Raw genomic sequence first — 17,606 nt, forward strand, 5'->3', positions numbered from 1 at the left:
ATAACAATAATAATAATGTAGGAACGGAGGCATTCTAATGCGCCATCGCCCCCGGATTCTTGTCGAGATAAGTGAGCCGGTGGCGGCAGCAACGGCTTGCCTTTGGGAAGCGGCGGTGAAACTCTCGGGGGACAGGGCGAGAGCGGGGTGGCGAAGCGAGGAGGACTCCGCCGTCCCGTGCCGCTTTGCCCCTCTGCGGCTCTGCGGAGCTTCCCGGGGAGGGACGGCTTCGGCGGAGGCCCCCGCGTGTGCGAGGGCGGGAGCCGGTGCCAGGGGGCGGGGCGGAGACGGGAGGCGGCCAATGGGCCGTCCGGGCTGACTGGGCGGGCCGAGAGGGGAGGCAGGCGGCGAGGCAGGCTCCCGGCAGCCAGAGGCGATCGGCTCGGCACCTGTGGCGGCTGAAGCCGACTGGACTTGGCGAAGTCGCTCGGAGATGCCGCCGCCGGGCCAGGAGCGGGCGGTGCCGGCGCTGGGGGCGCGCTGCAGGACCCTGTACCCCTTCTCCGGCGAGAGACACCGGCACGGGCTGCGCTTCGCCGCCGGGGAACTGCTCACCTTCCTGCAGGCGGGGCCCGACGGCGGCTGGTGGGAAGGGGAGACCGCCGAAGGGTTGCGGGGCTGGTTCCCGGCCAGCTACGTGCAGTTGATCGAGGTGAGCGCCGCCGAGGGCGGGCGGGCGGGCGGGCGAGGGAGCAGGCAGGCGCGGAGGTCTCTCGGGTGCCCGGGTGGGCGTGAGGGCGTGCCGGCGAGGAGCGGCGTCGTGGAGCCCCGGGTCCTCTGGAGGACGTGGGCGGTTTGGTGCGGGGGCCCGGCCGGGGAGGGGAGGCTGGCCGCGGGAACTTTGCTCCGCCGTGGCTGGGCGCGTCTGGTCCTTGGGTGTCTTTGAGAACGGTTGGGTCGCTCATGGGGTGGGTGGGAGGACTGCTTGGGCAATTTGGTATGGCGCAGGTAGGACTGTGTCTTGAATGTCGATTCCGTGTCCGGTTGTGTGTGTGTAAGAGGGAGAGAGATTAGCTGTTGGGCGTGGGGAAGGTGAACTGTGCCTGGTGGTCCTTCGTGTGGTACTGTGGAACATGTCGAGGGTTTCGGAAATAATCTTGAAGCGCGCCTATGCCGTGGAGGTGAGATTCAGGATGTTTTCGGGAGTTGCATCGTGTGCAGGGGCGTTGTTGTGGGTCATTTAAGGGGCGTCTTTTGTAAGGTCATTTTTCTCGGGCTTCTTGATCATGGACAGGGTTCCGAGATGGGAATAGCACCATGTCTTGAAATCCTCCTCCACCGTGTGTCTTGTACCTCAGAAGAGCTTCCCATGTTCCTGAGCATAGTTTTCCCAAGGTGTGTAGGTAGACTCTCCTCCACCGACCTGTTCAAACCCCGCATGAAGTGTTTCTTCCATGTAGGGTCCTTTATGTGATATATATGTTTGGATAAAAGGTTGGGTGTTTCGGTGGCTGAAGCGCCCAACCCTAGGAGATGGCTACCTTTTCTTCATGTGCAGAGTAAAAATGAACCTTGCTGAACAGCAAAGCACTCCCATGATCACTGTGCCTGGATTCTGCTGAAATATGCATAGATCTTGCCAAAGGCAAGGCTAGTTTTTTTTTTTTAAGTGGTTTTGCCATTTCTTCCTGACAGGATGGATATTCTGCACATTGTATGTTTCACTGGGTCTAACTTCATTGTCATTAACTCACACAATGCTCGTTAATTTAAAAAAAGCACACCCAGTTTTATCTACCTTGATCATAAAAAGTCCTGTTGGAGGATAGCAATGTTTACAATTTGGCTACCAGTAGGGTAACCTGTGGGAACTGAGAGGGAGTAACAGAAAGGAAGCAGCCTCTATTTAAAGCTGCGCTAAATGTGTGAGATACACGTTCCAATTAAAATACATGAACTTTTATTTGGGCAGGATTTATTTCTTAAATCAGCATTGCTCAGCTCATGCAGTTCAGTTCAAAGATGTGCACTGCTGCACAAGGGTAGTTGAATGATCTTAATGTAATGTTCCATAGCAGCTCTAAGCCAGTCTTGTCATTTACATGTTGATGAATTTGATGTTGTCACTGATTGTGAAGAAAGCTATTAGACTGGTATGGGGCAGTCTAGAAAGGGACACCTTTACCACTTGCTTACCGCACCTCCCAGTATATCACATTTAACCATAGTCTCTGGATCATAGTCTTCAAGGTTTCAAACTGTCAGTTGTTGGCAAGCTGATTTGTAGAATTTGTCAATTTGCACTGGAAATTTGTGGGCACTTAGCTGGGGCAAGTTTGAAATACCCCCATATCCTGTGGCTGTTTTGAACTTTAAAAAATAAAATGGGAGAGATCCTAATCATGGATCTTTTGCATCACATATTGCTAGCTTCTTGTTCATCATACATTCTAAACTAGGGGTTACCTAGTTGGGTGTACATCCCTCATGGGGGTGGTGGAAGGATTCAGGGGGGCAGTGAGTAATTTGGGGGCAAAAGACCAGCAGTATGATTCTCCCTGTTGTGGATGTGTTTTCCTAGTGGGAGACATTCCACAGTGGCTTGCCATTGCTTGCCTCTGGGTCATAGTGGCCCTGGACTTCCTTGGTGGTCTCCCATCTCAGTGCTAACCAGGGCCAACCCTTCTTAGCTCCCTGAAGTAAATGACAGCTTCAGAAGGTGGGCTGGATGGGATCATATTTCTGCTGAGTTTCTTCCCCTTCTCAGACTTTCCCAGGCTCCACCCCAGATCTCCAGGAATTTCTTAACCTAGGGTCGGTAATCCTTCCCCCAGTGTCTCCATCTCTGAGGGGCTAGAAAAGCCTTCTCCTGCTAGCTAGTGCTCATGGATTTTCCATTGCTTGAATGTCTGTCTGTCTCTCTGCTCATCAGTCTCCATTGAGGACCTGAATTAGCTTTTACAAATGATTTTTACAAAGAACTGATATATATTTTTCCAGACTAAAATATGTCTGCTGCACAACAACCAAAGAAGTGGATTCATATGGGGTGAGCCCATATAGATCGGCCCATAGGGTGGGCCCCCTAGGAATGTTGCCTAGGAGCCATAGGTGCAGCAGTTATTTATGATGCCAATGGTGACCAGGGATGAGATTGGCTATCTCTTGATGGGCAACTGCCCCAAATCATTCCAAAAACATATGCCAGTTGTTTGGAAGAAGTGGCATTATGGCTCAGGCAAAGCTGACTGAACCTCAGGCCCAACAAGATAGAGGTCCTGTGGTTGAACAGGAAGGGGCCAGCCTGGATGGGGTACAACTGAAGATCTCGCACTCTGCCAGGAAACTGGGTGTTATTCTTGATGCTCCCCTTATGATGGAGGTGCAGATCACTAGAGTAGCCAAAGTGGCATTTTTCCATCTATGCCAAGCTAAGCTACTAGTGCCTTAGCTGGCCGTGGAGCATCTTGCCACAGTGATCCAGGTGACAGTCATCTCCAGGCTGGACTTATGTGACCCGCTTTACATGAGCCTACCATTGGCCTTGACCCCAAAATTATAACTGGTACAAAATGCGGCTACTAGGGTCCTCATGTGGACATCCTGGGAGGGCCCATATCTAGTTGGTGCTGAGGCAGCTGCATTGGTTACCAATTATGTACTGGATCAGGTTCAAGGTTTTGGTTTTGTCCTATAAGGCCATATGTGGTCTGGGCCCAGTGTATTTCAGGGACTGCCTTTCTTTCTATGTCCTTCACAGGGCGCTTTGCTCTGCAGGTTTGAATAGGTTGGTGACCTCTGGTGCTTGGGAAGTCTCCTATTTTGGCCCTGGCCCCTGCCTTGTGGAATGAGCTTCCAGAAGGGCTGGGGGGCCTGTTGGAACTAGGTCAATTCCACAGGGCCTGCAAGATGAAGCTCTTCCTCCAGGCTTTTGGTTGAGGCCCGGCCAACTAAACATCTAGCCCAAGGGTAGTCAAACTGCGGCCCTCCAGATATCCGTGGACTACAATTTCCAGGAGCCCCTGCCAGCATTTGCTGGCAGGGGCTCCTGGGAATTGTAGTCCACGGACATCTGGAGGGCCGCAGTTTGACTACCCCTGATCTAGCCTCTCCACTGATAACACCCCGAGGGACTTGGCAGATTGGAGGAAGGTTGTGGGGGAGGGGGTTAGCGTGGTGTGAGGATCTGCATTATTGTTTTGTGTTTTTACTATTGTTTGCTGCTGCGAGATGGCAGACAGCATATAGATATAATTATAAATAACATAAATAAACAATCCTGTGTATAACCTGTGTGGTATAACCTCTTCCGATCTTTAAAGGCTGTACCCTCCTACTGTGCACATCAATCTAATTTAATGTCTATTTGGGGGTGGAGAAGAATATCAATATGGGTGGTCTGGTAACCTCATGGGTGAGATTTCATGTTGTTAACATCTTTTATAACTGGATCCTGCAAATAATAAAATCTATAATTAGGATACCCTTTGAGCATATCAGGAGGAAACATTCTAGCCAGGCAGCTGGCATATAACTTTGTAATATAACTCAAATCCAGAAGCGTGATTTAATTTAATTTTTGCACCTATATCAATAAGATAAGGGGTCCATTCTTGCTGCTGTGCAAATACTATGAAAGAAAGGTCATCTCTTTGGTCTCCAAACACTTGGAGTGTTTTGGAATGCAGGCTTAGAACCTGTTGCTCCCTTTCTTGTTTTTGAAGGTGAAAATCTCTTTGCTGCCTAGGCAACAACACATCTTATTACTGCTCTCTGCTGACCAAGTTTCTGAAATGGTTTTTATGTGTTGCTTATTTCTCTCTTGGTGTGTAATTGCACTCAGTTGCTTTGCTCCTGTTAGGCCTGTTTCAGATGATAGAGGAGTGACTATAGCCCTATTTATACTGGAAGGCCTACTAATGTAGGAGGATTTGTGGTTATCTATGGTAATTTAAAGCAAGTAGTATATTACTTCATTTTGTTTAAGATACGCTAGGTTAATATACAGAAGGTACCAAATTCATTATCAATATGATACCTCTGTATACATTTATATTTCTTTCTGCACTAGAACTGATAGAGTAACCATTATCCACTAAGAACTTTTGAAGGAGCTGAATGATGAAGAATAGGAACTTCGATAAATGTATACAGTCAAATCTTAATAAGATTTCTCTAGGAGGTAAAATGTAGGTAAGAAAGAGAGATACCAGGGAGAGGTATAAGAGAGAACAAGACTGTCTCACATCTATAGGAAATGTTGGAACGTGTGTGTTGTTCCAACTGTACTCCTTCTAATGACTTCTGTTCGCCATCTTCTTTCCTGATGTATTAGCTCAAAGTTTGCCCATCTATCTTTTGCCATCCTTGTCTTTTCATAACAATTCTGACCTGTGCTGAAGCCTTAAGCCTGCCTTTCTCATCTTTTTTACATATTTCAGGCTTCAAGAAACCCCAGAAGTGACGTGATCATGCAGAATAGGGTTGGGAAGCATAGCTGTGAACATGCCCACCTGAGGACCCTCCCCACCCCCTCTAGGCCCAGCATTGGACATTTTAGGAGGCAGGGCAGATCATAATGACCATATGTGGTTATATCACCCACTAAATGTTTAACAAATTTTAAAATCAGACAAAAAATTAACTCCCACCCATCCAGAAAAACCTTGCAGACATCAAGAAACTCCAGGGTTTAGAAAGCCCGCCTTAAGCTTTTGTTATCGGAATAAAATTGACTCAAGTTATGAACTGATCATTACTGATGTAAAGTTGCAGCATTAGACCTTTTCAGACTTAACCCATATCATCCAAGCTGCACTATGCTGCTGGAAGGGACAAGAAGGATGCTCTATCCCAAATGTGTACAGAGCAAATATCTCCAGAACTATATGTCCTCTTCCATCTCACTAATTTAAATTATGCAGATATACTTGCAAAGTAATTTGCAAAATTAATTTCCTCTTACATGATGGGCAAGAATCCCCGCCCTGGCAAGGATATTCTTTGTGAATACTACAAGTAATTCTGATTTTCTTTTTTGTAGCCTCTTGTAAAAGCTAACATGGAATCTAGGAAAAAGCAAGGCAGTATACGGGTTTGGCATTCTATAATGCATGCCTAGATTTATTGCATAGCCTGTACAGCAGCCTGTAATTCAGGAGACAGGAAAGTATAATAAAAGATTGTTTTGTCTTCTTTTTTGTTAATAGACATTATTGTTAATTCCTGTTTCATTTGAACTGGTATTGGTGAATGTCTTGTGAGATTATACAAAACATGAAGTCTTAACAGTGTTGTGAGCTTTCTAAACCTGAAAAAGTGAATTGCGCTGAAATGGCTCACTGTTTTCTGTAGGTACATTTGATTCTGACATAGCGACTATTGTGCAATATTAACATCACACAAACAGATTGTTTGGATGTATGTATCAAGCTTTCCCTTTTGACTGATGAGTTTAAGAAATCATTTATGTAAAAAAGCGAGAGGCAATGTAAATTCTGCTTCAGTGAAAATTGTCAGGTCTTTTTATAGCTGCTGTCACTTCTCAAACTGTACATCTCTCTTATAAAGCATAATGTGTCATTCCAGTAGTGATGGAGACAGCTTGGGAATTGGAGCTTCTGCCAGCACCCATCCATTTGCTGCAAGTTGTTATTGCCTTCAATAGCAGCCTTATGTGTCATTTGGAGAAAAAAAAACAGACTTTGTAAATAGGTATGCTTTCCAGACATATAAGATATGATTTGCTTCCTCTGCGTGCTTAGCTTTACAACATGAAGGTGTTTGTCCTGCTGTACCACTGTTAGGATCTTCAATGAGGCTGGTAAAGGCTATTCCAGGAATGCCACCTTTGATTTAGGTTACTCCCTGAAATTGTAAGAAAGCCAAACTTGGGATTTTGAGATGGTAAGGCAGTAGTGGTCTGTTAGGCATTAGTTTAGTGTGCTCATTTGAGCTCTTGCTCGTGTGAATGGATGCAGAGTGATCCCTTGCACGTTGCGGTTATTCCCTTCCAGAGTTTCTTTCGACTGTAATCTGTTACATAGCTGCCATGCGCACATTCCACAAAAACAGTCTCAACCAGAAGCAAAGGTTGGTAATAGTTGCTGAGCAGACTATCAGTCTCTTTGAAGTGGAAAGTAGATGCCCATGTTTTTTGGTTAGTAGGTGTAAACATTTATAATTATAGCAGTCTACTACCTGTGGCGATCAGGTAGTTGCTAAGCATAAACAAACAGTAGCACTTGCCAGTCCCTGGCCCTCCAGTATCATCAAGGTCTAACATTACATGAACTACTGTGCAGTCCAGTGACTGACAATCAGTGCTTCCCTTACATTTCCTTTTTTTTGTAAGTCTTTAAGAGGATCATTTTAAGAACTTTTTTTTTTTTACCAAAAATGCTTATAGTGTCTTGACTTTCAAAAGGTTGGATAGGTGTACAACGGAAAGACACAAATGGAGATTCAGTGGCAGTTTACCGTAAGAGTGGGTGTTACAGAGCCCCTTGCTTGGGTCTAGACTTACACTGGGGAGTCAGTATCTTTAGCCTTTGCTCAATTAAAAATACTGCCCCGTTTGAAGTAGTAAGTGGTCAGGGATATATATTTTTAAAACTATGCTGAACATAGAGGTTTATGTTCCATTGCAAAGTAATGCTGTTTGATGGGAAGCAGAGTAAGTTAGTCTTGAGAATTTATGGTGCGGTTCCCACTCTGCAAGGGAAACTTGCTGGGTGACTTTGGGCTAGTCACAGCCCCACAGTCCTGCCTCCCTCACAGAATTTTTCTGAGGATACAGTGGAGGAAAGGTCAGTGAGGTAAACAGTTAAGCTGCTTTGGGTCCTTATTGGACAGAAGAGCTGGATATAAATGAAAAAAATATGTTTTTTATTTTATTATTTATTTATTCTGATATTTTTACTCCCCTTTCCATTGAGGCTCAGAGCAGATTGCATCATTAAAAATAAATTGTTATTTAATTATTATGAACAGAGGTATAAAACCTCCAAAGCTCTCTGTACCAAGTCAGACTATTGGTCGGTCTAGCTCTTTATTGCCTGCCCTGGCTCTCCAGGGTTGAGCAAGACCTTTCTAAGCACCTACTACATAGAATCTTTAACTTGGAGATACAAAGGATTGAAGTACTGGCTAGAAGATGCAACACTGGAGCTATTCTTGGATCAGAAAATGCATTTGGGAGATTAACTTTGGTGGTGCTAAAATATGTACACTTTTCCTCCTCACGTTTGCCATATGATACGCTGCAGTCTCATGGGCTGTGGTTCCTTTATGTAGTCAAGGTGATGCCATGATTTGAAGTAGACACAAGAAAGGGTGAGGAAGGGATGAATTGTAGAACTGGAGTAAGGGATGTGAATACTCAGCTTTGCTAACTTGTGGTTGATTCAAGCAATGAGAAAGTTAACTCACTGTGTAAACAAGCCTAAGCAGAGCAACTGAGAAGTCCATTTTATTCAACAGTGCTGACTCCCAGAAAGGGGGTCTCAGAATTGCAGCCTTTAAGAATTGACATTCAGGTGTGTGGAGTGGATTTTTGGACTAAAACCAACCTGCTGTAAAGACCCAGAGAGTGCCTTGTGTATGTGTGTTAATTCTAAAGCAAAATATTGACATTTCAAGTAAACTATTAATTATTGTCTGTTCTGTCTGTGCATGCCTGGTATATAGAGCGTTTATTTCCTACTGAACTCAATAAATAATCTAGAATAATCCAGGTGAGAATAACTGAGAATGTCTGTCTTTCAAAGGTAATTGGGAAATGCCTAATCTCTGATAAATTTCTCAGAGCTAAACATAATACCATAGGCCACCCAGTTTTATGGAGCATGTTCCTGTTCTGGAAATGTTACTGGATGCCTTGCAAGTGAAATTGATATGAACTGTGAAGGACCCACAATTATTTTTGTAGGAGGCATCCCGTTTTTCCCTGTATACCATTCTCTACTAGTTACTCTTTACCTTCCCTGTAAGCTCCTATAGCCCCCCTCCTTCCTGCATCCTTCTTTCTTTCCCACCTAGCCAAGCTGTCTTTAACTTTCCCTCCTCCCCTCTCCCTGGGAAAAGTATGGCCACATTGTATGGGGCTACAGCAGTTGTTTTAAGATGAGCAAAGTATGGTTCCATTAGCTAGCTCCTGACAATAACTATCCATCAATTGTTCTCTCCAGGACTGAAAGCTTATTGGACACCCAGATAAATTTATATGAGTAGAGACAAACAGGTCACTGTGTTAGCAAAGGGGTAAGTCTAGGCAGCAACACCAGTAACTCTATACCATACTCCCACACCAAGCACTGCATTCCAGAAAGATGGGGAAATGTTAAGTGTTGGCCTGTAAACACTTCACACCTTTAAAAATTTGTTACCTGTGAGGTAAAATGATGGTGTTTCTTAGGCATCCTTTCACCTGCTTTGTTAAAATCCAGTTATAACATTGCCCACCCTAATACTAAGGAGGAAAACAGAGATTTAACATAAGTCCTGTTTTCATTTTCAATTCCCCCCTCAACAATGGTTCTGAGGACCCTAACTGGCTCTCTGTGTCTGTCTGTCTCTTTAGCATGCTAGTAGGGTAAAGGGGGACGGAGAACAGGAGAAGGGGATAAACTTGGTTCTGTTTATTTTTTCCTTCATTAATGTAGTTGAGTTTGGATGCTGAATCTTGCCCTAAAAGCTGTTTTTAAAAGATTTGCTGTGAGAGAGAATTGCTTAAAGGCCTCTACTACTGATGCACAGATGATTTTAAAAAGCACAAAACAAACCATTACTATACCAAAGCACTTTAAACAACTTGTGACAGTTATGGAGCAGTTTAGTTGTTTTGTGTGGACAGCTGTTCAGAAAAAGTCTAATGGTTGTGTAGCTCAGCGGTCCCCAACCCCTGGTCCGGGGACCGGGACCAGTCCGTGAATCAGTCGGTACCGGGTCGCGGCTCCTCCTCATCCTCCTCTCTGGCTGCTACCTCGGGGGCCGCCCTGCCACTCTGCCGCGGGCTCACCTTTGGTGCTCTCCAGCAGCCGCCATGACAGGGGCTCCCCCTTGGCATGGCACAGCACAGCTGCTGCTGGCAGTGCCCCCCAGTGGGTGGCGAGAAGTCAGGGGCGCCGGTGGGAAAGCAAGTGGAGCAGGGGCTCAGGCGGCGGCGGCGGCGACGTCCCTCAGCAAAAGACTACCCTCCCCCCTGGCCTCAGTAAAATTGTCAAGCGTTGACTGGTCCCTGGTGAGATAAAGTTTGGGGACCACTCCAGCAGGTTATAGCTTCAGCAAAACCTGGTCCAGGGTAAGCATTATTAAAAAAAGCAAAAAGAAAATAAAAGAATACTTAGATTTCCTGGTGGTATGGAGATAAGTATGAGACCAGTGCATTTGACAGACTAAGGGTGGTCTATGGCACAGCTGAGTTGGCTTTTTTAATGTGTGAGATGAGAATCTGACCTCTGTACTCACATTATGCCCATCTTCAGCTCTTAGTAGTCCCATGTCTGTTTATTTTAGAGACAGAGGTCAAAAAAAGTGCCCTGGCAAAGGGCAGAGCCGGAAGAGGTGGCTTTTTCATGTGTTGCATAATTCCTACAATGAATCTTATGGACATTTTAGGCTTTATAATAAAAACCCTGAATGGGCCGTTATCTACAAAAAGGCAAATAATGACCCCTATGTATACTCTTTTCTCCAATTTCATGATTTTGAAAGTAGTTAATTTCTGGGGGTTTTTTTAACCTTAAACTGTACTCAGAAGACTAATTGAGCTGTGTGTGGTCTTTCTGTGGTGCTAAGGGTTTTTAAAATATTTTGTATGTGCTTAGAAGTATTTCCAATTTTTTCAGGCTTTCCTTGCAGTAGCCCTAGAGAGCCCTGACTTAAATTGGAATGTTTTACAAAGCTCATCATATAATATTTGTGGTGTAACACTTCTGGGACAAGCTGTTGGATGATGGAATTGACCGATCCTGATTTGTTGGTAAGTATGATGAAGTGGCATATGTATACCTCTTGAATTCTCCTTTTCACACAGACATGTTATTTGTAGTCAGATTGGCTAATCCTTCTAAATACTTATATCTAACTTTTCCATTGCATTCAGGTTCTGGTATTTTGCCCCATTTAAACAGAGGCCTACACAACTGCCAAAGCTGTTGGTATTCTGTTGGCCCTCTTTCATCCTGTGGGCATCTCATTAGTGTTTATCAGGTTTACCTATTTGATATTATCATATGCTTCCGGTGTGTAACTGCCATACGATAAATAATGTTATTTGTATATATAAACATACAGATCAGCTGTGAGCGTTCAGTTTATTGATGGGTTTAGTGCTCCTTTTCTGTTGCCAAGCAACCTGCCCATTATAGAGAATATATATATATTTTTGTAGTCAGCTCTTTTGATTACTGCTTTGTACCATTTACTTAGCAGGCACCAGTTTCTGTCTCATTTAAGACTGCTCTTCTAGCATGCACAAATGTTTTTCCTTTACTTTGAATTCACCTTTTCTTTGGTTTGCATTACACACATGCTGCCTTCATCATGCATTCAAAGTGCTTAGCAGAAGGTAGCTCTTTTTTTAAAAAAAGTTCACATTGTATATCAGTGGTCCCCAACCTTTCCGAGGCTGGGGACCGGCAGGGCATCGGGCCGCGCCCCCGCGGACCGCGCCCGTGCGGGCCACGCCCGCGGATCGGGCCGCGCCCGCGGGCCGCGCCCACGGATCGGGCCGCGCCCGCGGGCCGCACCCACGCCGCGCCCGCGGATCGGGCCGCACCTGAGCCGCGCCCGCGAGCCGCGCCCGGGCCGCGCCCACGGATCGGGCCGCGCCCACCGAGCGGGCGTGGCCCGCACAGGCGCGGCCGGCCCTGATTCCCTCTCCCCGCCTCCCGCAGTAAGAAGCTTCCCGGGCCGCAAGCTTGCGGCCTGGGAAGTTTTTTACTGCGGGGGCGGGGCGGGGAGAGGGAGCCGCGGCCCGGTGCCATGGCCTTTGCGGCCCGGCACCGGGCCGCGGCCCGCAGGTTGGGGACCACTGTTGTATATAATAGGACCTCAGTAAACTCTTGGGTTTTAGCTTGTTTTTTTTAAAGATTATTTTATTTCTTGCCTTAAAATAAACAAGTAAAAGAACAAAAAGGAGGGAACATTTTAAGATCCAGCAATGAATAGAATTTTGAAAAAGAAAGAAAAAGAAAAAAGTGTACACACATACACAGTAGATGAAAAATATAACAGTGGTAGCAGATCTATGCAGTTCTCAATATCGAATGTTCAAATACTGATGAAATTCTAAGGTCAATCCATTGATTTACTGGAGGTGAACATTTCATAGAATCATAGAATAATAGAGTTGGGAGGGACCTCATGGGTCATCTAGTCCAACCCACTGTACTATGCTGGACATTCACAACCCTCATCCACTGTATCCTGCCACCCCCTTGAACCTTCACAGAAATCATTTATCTTTAAATGATTTAATACTAGTCTTTTAACTATAGTAAGGGCAAAGAAGGTCCAGTTTTGTTGACCATTGGTTAGCCTCCAGGACACAGGCAGATCGTTTATAAGTACATCAGAATCCTCAGCATTCAACAAGGATTCAAATGCAAAATTGATATGACTAATAACGTCTTCCCAGAAAAAAACAAATGACTGGATATGCCCAAAAGCTATGTTTAAGGGACATGTCCTATGAATTATAGCACCAGTGTTTAGATGCTTTACATAGTCCCTTGCTTGATAGGTGTTACGGTGTCCAGTTTATCATACACATCATTTTTTGCTAAGCAAGTTGCAATTTAAGATCCAGAAGAAGAATTGGTTTTTATACCCCACTCTTCTCTACCTCAAGGAGTCTCAAAGTGGCTTGCAATCTCCTTCCCTTCCTCTCCCCACAGCAGTCACTTTAAGAAGTAGGTGAGGTTGAGAGAGTTCTGAGGAAACCGTGACTGGCACCAAGCAGGCTTCTTGTAGAGGAGTGGGGAAAGCAAACCCAGATTTCCAGATTACAGTTCGCTGCTCTTAGTCACTATACCACTTGAAAGCCATATCTCATTATTTCATAATGTGCATGATGGACTTCACTCTTCTGGGAGAGTTCAATCTGGTGGCCGCAGATGAATGCAAGTGAACATTTGGGAGTAAATTCTGATGAATAAGGTGGCTGCTAAATTTCATCTCCCCTTCAACTCACCTCAGATTCCAGTTTGAGCAACTAAATTATGGGAGGATAAATTGTCAGAAAGTCTATTTTATTTGAATTGGAATCCAAGTTTATTTTTTATTTTTTTTGTATTTATATACTACCATATTCCATTCAGACTCGTGATGGTTCACAGTAAAACAATAAAAACCAGTATGACCCCATTAAAACCCATTAAAAATTAACATTAACACTAAGCATTAAAATATGATGATACAGTTCTAACCCTCTACCTTCTCCCTCTGTCCGACTATAGAGGGCCAGAGCTCTTCTTCGTTGGGAGCAAGGGTCCAGATGTACCAATGCGGAGGGATCCACCAATAGAAACTCTGGGACTCACCATGACCTCAACCATACACCTGGTGGAAGAGCTCCATCTTACAGTCCCTGTGGAAAGCTGACAATTATGACAGGGCTCGTAGCTCTTCAGGGAGCTCATTCTACCAGGCCGAAAGGCCCTTGCCTTGGTTGAGGCCAGGCGAACATCCCGGGGGCCTGGGATAGCCAGCAGATTCCTACCCACAGAGTGTAGCATCCTGTGGGGCGGGGGTCCCCAACCCCCGGTCTGCGGCCCGGTACCGGGTCGCAAAGGCCATCGTACCGGGCCGCCAGCGGCCGCGCCTGCCTCCCCCCCTGCAGCGAGAGGGGGGGAAAGAGGCCGGCGCGGCCAAAACGTGCATGCGCAGCAATTGGGCATGCACGTTTTTGAGCAACTGCGGCAGCCGGGCCGCTGGCTCTCCCCCACCCCCGGAGGCGGTCCCCGACCAGATGAAGGTTGGGGACCGCTGCTGTGGGGGGCATAAGGAGATGGGTAGTCCCGCAGATAAGTAGGGCCCAAGATGCATATAGCCTTAAAGATTAATACCATTACCTTGAACTTGATCCAGAAACAAACTAGTAACCTGCTGAATATGGGCCTTCCAAGATGTCCCAGTGAGGACCCTTGCAGCCGCATTTTGAACCAGCTGTAATTTCCGGGTCAAAGCCAAGGGTAGGCCCACATAGAGCGAGTTACAGATGTCTAACCTGGAAATGGCCATTACATGGATCACTGTGGCCAAGTGTTCAGAGAACAGGTAGGGCGCTAGTAGTTGTGCTTGGCGCAGATGAAAATACGCCACCTGGGCTACCTTAATGACCTGAGCCTCCATTGAAAGGGAGTCATCAGAGGTCATATCCAAATTCCTAGCAGTCGGTGCAGGTGTTAATTGCATCTCATCCAGGCATGGGAGACGCGCTTCCTGATCCTGTCCTCATCCAGCCAGCCAGCCACAGGACCTCCGCCTTGTAGGGTTGAGTTTCAGGCGGTTCTTGAAGAATTGCAACTAATCCCGCATATCCAAAGATATGATCAGTTGTCCTTTTCCCCCCATTCTTCTATTCCACTGCAGTTTATCTGCCCTGCTGCTAGGAAACAATATGACAATAAGGAAGTGATTTTTTTTGTAGGTCTTCTTCAACATCAGGGGTAGTAAAACAGTGGCTCTCCAGACATCCATGGACTACAGTTACCATGAGCCAGCACATGTTGCCAGGGCCTCATGATAATTACAGTCCATGGACATTTGGAGAGTAACGGTTTGGCTACCTCCTCTCTACACCTCCACCCCAGGTGCATTCTGAGAATTACAGCACTCAGGTAACCGTAGTCCACCCCTGCGCTACATCTTTTCCCCCAGTGCATTCTGGGGGATTGCAGTGCTCAGGATACTTGCTAGTTATTTTGGGTGTTCTTGGAACAATAAAAAGGTAAAGGTAAAGGTATCCCCTGTGCAAGCACCGGGTCATGTCTGACCCTTGGGGTGACGCCCTCCAGCGTTTTCATGGCAGACTCAATACGGGGTGGTTTGCCAGTGCCTTCCCCAGTCATTACCGTTTACCCCCCAGCAAGCTGGGTACTCATTTTACCGACCTCGGAAGGATGGAAGGCTGAGTCAACCTTGAGCCGGCTGCTGGGATTGAACTCCCAGCCTCATGGGCAAAGCTTTCAGACTGCTGCCTTACCACTCTGCGCCACAAGAGGCTCTTCTTGGAACAGTACTCAGAGAAAAAGTAGGGAAACAAGGAAAAGTGCATAACAAGAATTTCCACTCATCTCTGTTGCATCACTCCCTATTAGAAGTGCTAAACTGAGGTGGGAGAGGAGGGGAGTGAGGAATACTTTATCTGGGACCCATTCTGCACAGCAGCAGCTGCACTGGGTTGCCGCTGGTCCTTTGTTTGCCTGGCTGCTTTATGTGCCACCACTGTTTTCACCAGTGCACCCTGTCTCCCCTGGATTTCTGCCTCCAGATGAAGCCTTTTCCCCTTATGCAGAAAAGGTCTGGGTTAGGTTCACTACATGAACCATAGAGGTACTCAGCAGTAGGAAACCTTATCTCACTTTGAAGATGAGGTTTCTAACTGGCTGAGATAGGCTGGCCCAAAGGGATATGAACTTTGTCAGCAGCTCTACTGGTAAGTTTTAGTTAAACAAATTATAACAAATGGTGTAGTATCATCACACTTCATCCTCTCGGCCCCGTCCTTTGAAAGCTGTGATGAGTTAAGAGAGATAGAAATCATGGAGATGAATGTCATTCAATCATGTGTCACCTTGGTAGTTTCTCATCAATCAGAAGTGGCACAGTAGCCATCAATCACACTTGCAGTTATTACTTTGGTTCCCCACAAGTTTTGGAATAATCTGTGTTTTCCTGTTATATTCCATTTTCCAGTAGTTTTTATTTAAATCAGTAGCACTATGATCAGGACTAAGATGCAGTAGAACAAAGTTTGAGTCTAGTGGCACCTTTAAGACCCACAGAGCTTTATACACAGTACTAGCCTTAAAGCCTGTAGCATCCAGGAAAGTAACAGGCACTAGCAGTGCCCCCCCTCCTGAGGGTGCAGCTGCTGCCTTACATGCTGTTCCTGCTGGTGGGCAGGATGATGGGGCTGCAGGCGGTCATGTAGTGGTGTGGCCACCGGCAGGCAGATCATTGGGTGGGTGAGGCAGGGCAGAAGAGGAGGAGGAGGAGGAGGAGGAGGAGGAGTTGGTTCTTATATGCTGCTTTTCTCTACCCGAAGGAGTCTCAAAGCAGCTTATGATTGCTTTCCCTTTCACCACAACAGACACCCTGTGGGGTGGGTGAGGCTGAGAGAGCCCTGATATTACTGCTCAGTCAGAATAGCTTTATCAGTGCCATGGTAAGGCCAAGGTCACCCAGCTGGCTGCATGTGGGGGAGTGCAGAATCGAACTTGGCATGCCAGATTAGAAGTCCGCACTCCTAACCACTACACCAATCATGGCAGGCAGAGCATGTCTGCGAGGCCAAGCAGCTGGATGTGCAGTCTGGACAACTGGATGTGTGTCCTGGACAGCGCTCCCTGTCCCGGACAGCACTCCTCCCGTTGGGCCGTTTCCCAAATATTAGATGCATTAATGGTTAGGATAAGCTTTAGTATGCACATTTCATCAGATATGGATCTACAAAAACTTTGTGGGTCTTAAAGGTGCCACTAGAACCCTGATTAGGAATCCCTGATCTAGACTGACCCACTGAGAAGGCACTCTTCTGTTGCAGTACAAGAGCAATAACAGAGTGATAAGGTAGAAACCCTCAAAACTAACCAGATAGCACCTGTGCAGTTGAGCACATGGAAAAGAAGCTAAGAGAATGTACTAGAAAAATAAATTATACTAAATGAAGCCAAAAAAGTCTAAATTTTGTTACAAAAGAGAGAAAAAAGAGGGAAAAGGTGGTTGGATTCCAAAATGGGGTGGGGAAAAAGCAAACCCCTCCTCTCAATACTGGGAAAGGCACACAGCCACAATAGTACAGAGAGGCTTAGATGAAAAAGCAATACCATTGAGCTAGCCAAGCTATATCTATGTAGGCTGTAGCATATCTGAGCATATGCAGAGTTCCTCGCAGCAACAAGAAGCTGAAGGAGTCCTTCACCCCTGCCCAACTTCCTGTGGACTCAGTTTCCACTGAGAGCCAGTATGGTATAATGGTTAAGAGTGTCAAACTAGTATTTGGGAGATTCAGGTTTGAATCTCCACTTGTGTCATGGAAGCTCCCTGGGTGACTGAAGCTCCCTGTCACACACTGTCAGCCGGACCAGCCTTCATTGGTTGTGAGGATACAATGGAAGAAAGGAGAGTGGTATAAGCTGCTTTGGCTCTGTGTTGGCGAGAAAGGTGGGTTATACATTCATTAAATTTTTAAACACGCTATTTTTAGTGATTATGTTTTCACTTTTGAATCCAGTGGCAACTTTAAGACCAACAAAGTTTTTTTCAAGGTATACCTTGACTAAAAGACTGTGTTGGTGTTAAAGATCCTACTGGACTCAAACTTTGTTTTGTGTTTTAATAGGTTTGTATAATTATCTTAGATGTAGGGGTTTGGAGAGGAAATAAAAAAGCAGCAGATGAGATTAATTTTTTTCTCAATAAATAAATGTATAAACAAT

At 45.9% G+C, this 17,606-nt stretch overlaps 1 protein-coding gene across 1 annotated transcript in view; it reads left to right on the forward strand.

The window, feature by feature from the left end:
• The first annotated feature begins 335 nt into the window (after window positions 1-335).
• Window positions 336-17,606, forward strand: part of GAS7 (growth arrest specific 7) — a 170,607-nt gene continuing 153,336 nt past the window's right edge. Inside the window, exon 1 of the mRNA XM_077327607.1 lies at window positions 336-652. Coding sequence (XP_077183722.1) covers window positions 434-652 — 219 coding nt within the window. The 5' untranslated portion in view covers window positions 336-433. The remainder of the gene's footprint in view (window positions 653-17,606) is intronic.

Source organism: Paroedura picta, chromosome 3 (assembly GCF_049243985.1).
Source record: "Paroedura picta isolate Pp20150507F chromosome 3, Ppicta_v3.0, whole genome shotgun sequence".
In the NCBI taxonomy this organism is placed as follows: domain Eukaryota; kingdom Metazoa; phylum Chordata; class Lepidosauria; order Squamata; family Gekkonidae; genus Paroedura; species Paroedura picta.